The sequence below is a fragment of the Malus domestica genome, chromosome 15 (assembly GCF_042453785.1).
Source record: "Malus domestica chromosome 15, GDT2T_hap1".
Taxonomy (NCBI): domain Eukaryota; kingdom Viridiplantae; phylum Streptophyta; class Magnoliopsida; order Rosales; family Rosaceae; genus Malus; species Malus domestica.
Window position 1 is genome coordinate 22,811,982 of NC_091675.1, and position 8,612 is coordinate 22,820,593.

At 42.1% G+C, this 8,612-nt stretch overlaps 1 protein-coding gene across 1 annotated transcript; it reads left to right on the forward strand.

Moving 5' to 3' along the window:
- The first annotated feature begins 388 nt into the window (after nucleotides 1-388).
- LOC139191779 (G-type lectin S-receptor-like serine/threonine-protein kinase CES101) lies at nucleotides 389-2,433 on the forward strand. Its single transcript, XM_070812797.1, has 4 exons — nucleotides 389-393; nucleotides 1,123-2,066; nucleotides 2,175-2,267; nucleotides 2,381-2,433. The coding sequence occupies exons 1-4, from the start codon at nucleotides 389-391 to the stop codon at nucleotides 2,431-2,433; spliced, it is 1,095 nt and encodes a 364-aa protein (XP_070668898.1).
- The last annotated feature ends 6,179 nt before the right edge of the window (nucleotides 2,434-8,612 follow it).

The window sequence follows — 8,612 nt, forward strand, 5'->3', positions numbered from 1 at the left end:
TAAAGTAATCATAATCCTTCTTTATCCTACCAAACAAACCCTAACACACAAAATATCACAAATAGCCTAACACAATAATATAACAGTCAACTAATCTCGTCTAATCTGTCTCTACAAAAAAAAAATAATAATAATAATAATTTGGTCAAACTTTCATTGTCCCCTCAAGCTTTCAGGCGATGCTTGTTTGTGCTATTTCCTATTTACATACAATATTTGACATTGTTTTCACGTAGGAAGGTGTTACGCAGTTTTCAGTCGTTTGATTTGATTTATACATTGGACTTGGGTTGGACTAAAGATTGAATAACGACGCAGTCTTAAGTCATCTTATGATTAAAAAGAATATTTTTTATTACTCGACGTCAATTATGTGAAGAAAAAGAAAATGACGTATGATTTTATTATGTATGATTAAGAAATGCTATATCTTTTATTAGAAACTTGACTAGGTTTTCATTTAATATTTCAGAAATTTGGATTCCCCCCCTAAATGAAGTAACGAACCTCGTAAGCATTGTATAGGTAGTTTCATTTGTGACTCGTTAGTCATTACCTACCATTACCCAGTACCAGGAAACAACAATGTTTTATTTTTCTAATCTTCCCGTCTTTTCAAACAATGTCACTATATCCTACGGCCGTCCTGGTGAATTGAGTTTGACATACTTTTGCCTTCTTCATTAGTGTAAACTTTTTAGACATGGTACTTTATTAGCACTAGGCAAATTTGAGTGCAAAAGATTTAGACTCGTAACTACGTACATGCCCTAGCTATTTGATACTAGATATTTCTCTTTTTCCAATGTCTGCATCTTAAAAATTGATATGCTCTATTATTAATGCTATTTTGTATCCTACGCTTCTTTTATTAATAACTAATTCAAAAATTATTTTTGTAACAGTGAGTAATAACCTCCTTATAATAATAAAATTGATTTGGTCCAAAATTACCATAAAAAGGTTTTATTGTACCTTGTCAGATGTCACCAACATTGACACACCCAACTCCTATTTCTTTCACCTAAATCAGGTCATTTTCTAGTTACTGTACTGATGTACTTGTGGTCATCCATGGCAGCTACACTCAATATTCTTGATCATTTTTGCATGCTCGTGTAGTTGTCATGATGCAAGGGACACACTGAAGCCAGGGGACACTCTCAATTCCTCAAGTTTGTTAGTGTCTGCATCTGGGAAGTTCAGTTTGGGTTTCTATGTGTATAACAACGGGTCGACAAACACCAGCTATCTAGCAGTCCAGGGCAGCAATCAAGGTCTAAACAGAGCGTGGATTGGCAACAGAGACACACCTATTCCATATGCTTCATCCCCAGTTCCCACCGTAGACACCAATAACACTTTGAAAATTACTTACCAAGGTGGAGACCCTATTGTTCTTTACTCCCCTACCAGTAGTACTAGTTCTGTTGAGGCTACCATTTTGGATTCTGGCAATTTTGTACTACAAGAAGTGAGTTCAGTCAATGGATCAACCAACGGGGTTTTGTGGCAGAGTTTTGATCATCCTACGGACACGTTTATACCAGGCATGAAATTGGGTGTTGATCTTACAAATGGGAAAAATTGGTCTCTTTTATCTTGGGCTACAAGCTACAATCCTGCACCAGGGCTTTTCAGCCTCGATTGGGACCCAAAGGAACACGAATTGAGAATCAAGCAAGGTGGAGTGGTTTATTGGACTAGTGGGGTGTTTGAAGATGGGAAATTTAAATTTATTTTGCCTGATGTGTCCAAGCAGAAGTACAATTTTAGCATAGTTTCAAACGCAAATGAAGACTACCTCACTTACACTGCTGCAGGTGATCCAAGTGATCTAGCACCAGAATGGGTCCTATATGGTAGGGGAACACTTAATGAGTATGGTGCAAAGGTTGATATTGCAGAAGCACAAAACTGCGATGGCTATAACATGGTTGGAGGGTGCGTGAGAAGACCAATGAATTGTACGGCAAAACTTGGTGATGGGTTTGTTGACAGAAGCGGTCACTTCAACATCAGCCATTCGAGTAATACTTCAGAACCCCCCAACTGGTTTGGTACTGGTACTGAGGATTGTAAGGCCACTTGTTGGCAAAATTGTGTGTGCATTGGTTTCGACCTTCCATAAGGTAACCAGACTACTGCTGCAGGATGTCGATTTTGGCGTGTAGGCACTCAGTTCATTGATGACCCTATCGGATTCACTCCTGCAAGAAGTGGTTTTGTTTTGTCAGGATCTACACCAGGAAAAACCCAAAAAAATGGCAAGTCTAGTTATATACTAATATCTTAGCTTACAAAGAAATTCACTAGAAATTTCTTTCGCCTTATATAAAACTAAATATGTACTTAATTAATTGTTACATTGTACATGCAGGAAACTCCGCCTATGTAAGTTTATCTTACATTGCCGGTCCCAAACCCGGATAAAGGAGGAGGGGGAGGGCGTCAGGTAGTCGACAGCCGGCACTCCACAGTTACGTCGAATCCTTATGACAATGAATCCAGAACGAAATCGCGCTAAAGCTAGGACGTCACCCGTAAGTGGCGCGCTGTGTGGCCCGATCACAGTGATAAGTGAGCAAGGGTCGCTGTATCTCCATCGGCACCCGGATGCAGTGTTAAATGAGCAAGGGGGCCATAGAAACTTCTTTTCGAACGACTCCACTCAAAGTTGTTTGGGAGCATATGCTCCTATCAACTTTACACAGGACACACAAAAGAAGTACTTTGATCCTATTAGACGGGGATGGTGAAGAAGCTAGGACAGAAGGGTAGATTTCAAGAAAGTAGAATGTGTTTAGGAACGTGGAATATAGGAACCTTAACGGGAAAATCTATGAAAGTAGTGGAAGTTATGGAGAGGAGAAGGATAAATATTATGTGCCTACAAGAAACTAAGTGGGTTGGTCTTAAGGCAAAGGATATAGAAAACTCAGGGTTTAAGCTTTGGTATTCGGGCACAAATAGAACGAGAAACGGTGTTGGCATCATTGTGGACAAAACCTTGACACAAGATGTTGTAGATGTCAAGAGGGTAGGAGATAGAATCATAACAATCAAGATTGTAATAGGACAAGAACTCATCAATGTGATTAGTGCGTACGCACCTCAAGTAGGGTTGGATACGAGTTCGAAGGAGAAATTTTGGGAAGACCTTGGAGACTTGGTGCAAGGAATTGCTCAGACGGAGAAGTTATTTATAGGAGGAGATTTAAATGGACACGTGGGCAGGGAGACAGGCAACTATGAAGGTTTTCATGGTGGCCATGGTTTTGGGGAGAGAAATGAGGATGGGGAAGCTAGCTTGGATTTTGCAATGGCATATGATCTCTTCTTAGCCAACACCTTCTTTAAGAAGAGAGAAGAACATGTGATCACCTACAAGAGTGGGTCGTCAAAAACACAAATAGATTTTCTTCTAATGAGGAAAGGGGGTCGTATAACTTGTAAGGATTGCAAATTTATACCGGGGGAGAGCTTGGCTAATCAACATCGCTTGTTGGTGATGGATGTACATATCAAAAGAGTGAGAAAAAAGAACAAGACTTGGAAGTGCCCAAAGACTAGATGGTGGAATCTAAAAGGAGAAAAACAAGTCATTTTCAAAGAGCAAGTAATCACCCAGTGTGTGTGGGATAGAGAGGGGGAAGCTAGCCAAATATGGGATTCCATGGCTAGCTGTATCCGAAAAGTAGCAAAAGAGGTATTAGGAGAGTCCAAGGGCTTTGCTCCACACTAAAAGGAATCTTGGTGGTGGAATGAGGAGGTACAAACAAAGGTGAAGGCTAAGAATGAATGTTGTAAAGCCTTATACAAGGATAGGACCGATGAAAATGGTGAAAGGTATAGAAGAGCGAAGCAAGAGGCGAAGAAAGCTGTGAGAGAAGCTAAGTTAGTGGCTTATGACGATATGTATAAGCGACTAGATACCAAAGAAGGAGAGTTGGATATCTATAAACTAGCTAGAGTAAGGGAAAAGAAGACAAGGGACCTAAACCAAGTGAGGTGCATCAAGGATGAGGATGGAAAGGTTCTTGCTACAGAGAACGCGGTCAAAGACAGATGGAGAGGTTATTTTCATAATCTTTTCAATGAAGGACATGAAAGGAGTACTCCTTTAGGGGAGTTGAGTAACTCAGAAGAGTGTAGAAACTACTCATTTTATCGTCGAATCAGGAAGGAAGAAGTGGTTGTAGCTTTGAAGAAGATGAAGCATAGAAAAGCAGTGGGCCCAGACGATATACCGATTGAAGTGTGGAAAGCCTTGGGAGAAACATGTATAGCATGACTCACTGACCTTTTCAATAGGATTTTGAAAATGAAGAAGATGCCAAACGAGTGGCGAAAGAGCACCTTGGTGCCTATTTACAAGAATAAGGGCGACGTACAAAATTGCATGAACTATAGGGGTATTAAGCTAATGAGTCATACAATGAAGCTCTGGGAGAGAGTCATTGAGCATAGATTGAGGCAAGAGACACGGGTTTCGGACAACCAATTCGGGTTCATGCCAGGGTACTTAACCATGGAGGCAATCTATCTCTTACGAAGATTGATGGAAAGATATAGAGATGGGAAAAAGGATTTACACATGATCTTTATAGATTTGGAAAAAGTGTATGATAGGGTCCCAAGAGACATTCTTTGGAGGATTTTAGAGAAGAAATGAGTACGAGTAGCATATATCCAAGCTATAAAGGATATGTATGAAGGAGCAAAGACTGCCGTAAGAACTCATGAAGGACAAACCGAAAGCTTCCCCATAACTGTAGGATTACATCAAGGCTCATCCTTAAGTCCTTACCTTTTTGCGTTGGTAATGGATGAGTTAACAGGACATATTCAAGATATATTCCTTGGTGTATGCTTTTCGCAGACGATATAGTGTTGATAGATGAAACTCAGGAAGGGGTAAATGCGAAGCTTAACCTTTGGAGAGAAGTGTTAGAATCTAAAGGTCTTCGCCTAAGCCGATCAAAGACAGAATATATGGAGTGCAAGTTCAGTGCAAATGGAGGCCAAAATGAGTTAGGGGTGAGGATCGGAGATCAGGAAATACCAAAGAGCGACCGTTTTCGCTACCTAGGATCTATCTTGCAAAAGAACGAAGAATTAGATGGAGATCTCAACCATAGAATACAAGCTGGATGGATGAAGTGGAAGAGTGCATCCGGCGTGTTGTGTGATCGTCGTATGCCACTGAAGCTTAAGGGAAAATTTTATAGGACTGCAATAAGGCCAGCGATGCTGTATGGCACAGAATGTTGGGCGGTGAAGCACCAACACGTACACAAAATGGGTGTAGCGGAGATGAGGATGCTTCGTTGGATGTGTGGGCACACGAGAAAGGATAAGATTAGGAATGAGGATATCCGAGGTAAAGTAGGAGTAGCCGAAATTGAAGGAAAACTGAGAGAAAATCGGTTACGGTGGTTTGGACATGTGCAAAGAAAGCCTACTGACGCTCCGGTTATACGATGCGACTACGGGACAGAGGTTCAGGGCCGAAGGGGTAGAGGAAGACCTAGGAAAACTTTGGAAGAGACTTTAAGAAAAGACTTAGAGTACTTGGATCTAACGGAGGACATGACACAGGATCGAGCACAATGGCGTTCTAAGATTCATATAGCCGACCTGACTCAGTGACTTGGATTTTTCAAGTCTCCAATCGAGAAGTTTTCTCCACTCGGGAAATTAAGGGAACACTACCTCAACCTACATGCTCCACTCACAAAGCTTCAACATACAAGCTTCAACATACAAGCTTCAACAAAAGAAAAATTCAAAGAACTTAGTGAAGAAGGCTTTGGTGTATTTAACACAATACGTTGAAATGAAATAAAGCTTATTTATTGATATCTTTAAAAAGTTACAAATATGTACATATACACGAGTCAAAATAAACAAACAAAAGGGAGCCTTCACAAAGGTTGCTTAGGAGAAGTCTCAGCAGTCGGCAGAGCCTCAGAAAGAGAAGGCACCGGAGGGGGATCATTCGGAGCCTTAGTACTGGACAGCACCCTAGAAGGAGGAGGTATCAGAGGTTGATCATTAGGAGCTTCATTATGCGGTACAGCCCCAGAAGACGAAGGCAATAAATGCCTTTGGAACAAACCCACAAACTTTTGATGATCATGTAAAATCTGACCATCAGATTCCTTCATCTGGTCAAGCTTCCTCTTCATGTTTGTAGCATAGTCATGAGCGAGTCGGTGCAACTGTTTATTCTCATGCTTAAGCCCTCTAATCTCCTGTTTGAGACTCATCACTTCAGCCGCCAATGATTCAACTTGGCGGGTTCGAGCAAATAGGCGTTGGGCCATATTAGACACAGAACCTGCACACTGAACACTGAGAGCCAGAGAATCCTTAACAGCCAACTCATCAGACCGTTTGGAAAGTAGTCTGTTATCTTTGGGAGTGAGAAGGTTCCTGGCCACCACCGCAGCGGTCATATCATTCTTCATCACGGAATCCCCAACGATAAGAGGACCAGTAGGGGATAAGAAGGATGGGCGCCATATGTTGTCTGGAGAAGGCGTGGCTGCCTCTTCAACAAGGTTCAAGTCAAAACGACGGTCGGAGGGGCCAGACATTTTCAAAGGTGTTGAAGAGAAAAGAGGTCGGACAAATCAAGATCTTAGAAATGCAAGAAAGGAGCTTCTACTGGTGGAGATTCAAGTGTGCTTTGGAACTTAATACCAGCCTCTATAAAAATCCACACTCGATGGAGCTTCAGAAATCGAAGAGGCGCTTGCTCAAAAATCGAAAAGGTGTTTGCTTTCTCAAAAACTGGGCTGCTCAGAGACCACGAGGGCCGATCTCAGGAATCGAAGAGGCGTTTGCTTTCTCAAAAGCTGGGCTGCTCAAAGACCACGAAGGTCGATCGTAGAAATCGAAGAGGCGCTTGCTTTCTCAAAAGCTGGGCTGCTCAGAGACCACGATGGCCGATCTCAAAAATCGAAAAGGCACCTGCTTTTTCAGCCTTGTCAGCACCTGTCACATGCACACTCAACTTTGTGGAAATTACGGGCATTTTGTCGAAGAATTCTAGTGAAGTAGAAAGCACGTGAATGTTACTGTTCAATCATTCACTTTCCACACGCAACATCAGCTCACGGGTACCACATATAACTTTGCTAAAAATCTCTGACAAAGTTTAAACACGTGAAGCTTGCAGCTCCCATTACATCGCTATGACCAAGAAGGGTAAAAGAATAGCAAAGAAACAGCACTAACAAAGTTTATACACATAAATTTTGAAGGTCTAGCTACCATATTATTACCCACAAGGGTAAAGGAACAGGACCATTGCTGGATAATTGGAAAGTCCCTGTGGGTCAACCTCTGTGCTCCGTGGCAAGGTAGACTAGCAAACAGGCCTAACCTTTACTCACATTCGAGAAAACACTCCAAACAAGATTGCTTGCTTCAAGATCAAAGGGGCACCGTCCTCCGAATCTCGAGAGCCAGACTCCCAACATGATTACTTTCTCAAAAAGCGACGAGACACCGTTCTCTGAATCTCGAGAGCCAGACTCCTAGCAGGATTACTTTCTCAAAAATCGAAGAGGCACCGTTCTCCGAATCTCGAGAGACAGATCCCCGACAGGATTGCTTGTTCGAAAACCGAAGAGGCACTGCTTTCTCAACTTCGAGAGCCCCTTAGATAAAGCTTGTCTGTAATCCTCACATCGCTTTTCAACTTCGAGAGCCAGATCTCCTTGGATAAAGCTTGTCTGTAATCTTCACACGTAACATCAGCTTTCCAGATACCACAGACCACTTTTTCAAAGTGCTCTGACAGAGTTAAAACACGTGAAGCTGGCAGCTCCCACTACCGTGCTATGACCAAGCAGGGTAAAAGAATAGTATTACTCCTTATTAGGGAGACTCCTATATATGTCGACCTCCATCCTCAACGGACAGGCAGACCTGCAAAAATGCTCAACCCTTCTTCATATGTGAGAGGGCACTCCCAACGAAGCCTCTCGAAATACTCAGCTTTCTTTCCCCCCGAGAATACCTCTGCAAACAAGCTACACTAGAGCAAGAATATCTCATATCATCAGGGTTAAAAGCAAGAGTATCCCATATCATGCTTTTTCCCTGTCTTTTCTTTTGGCCTTGTTCTTACCTGCAAGACAAGGAGAAAGAGAGCAATCAGTCAGCACTTGGAATCAAGCTTCCAGTTCGGAACTGATTGCCTGGAACCCCATTGCTCTCGAGTACTCATCTTCAACATCTTATGCTTCCCGAGAAGATACCACATCTGCCTGAGGAAAAAATAGGGCAAGTGAGAAGGATACAAGGAAGCATGTGGAGACAAGCGCAACAGAACACGTGCCGATACATCCACTACTTTGTCAACAGCAAAAGTATCCCATATCAGCAGGGTCGAACGTACTCTAGATTTGATGGACTTGTTTTGACCCTCAAATTCTTCAGTCCGCCTTATACTCTGGCGGACAAGAAAACCCTCCAGCCTAGTTCAAGAATAAGCCTGTGGAAAGTTACTTCTTCAAAAGCAAAAGTATCTCATATCACCTTTTCTCCTTTTCTTCTCTTTATCCTTTATGCTACCTGCACGATAAGGAGAAGGATAA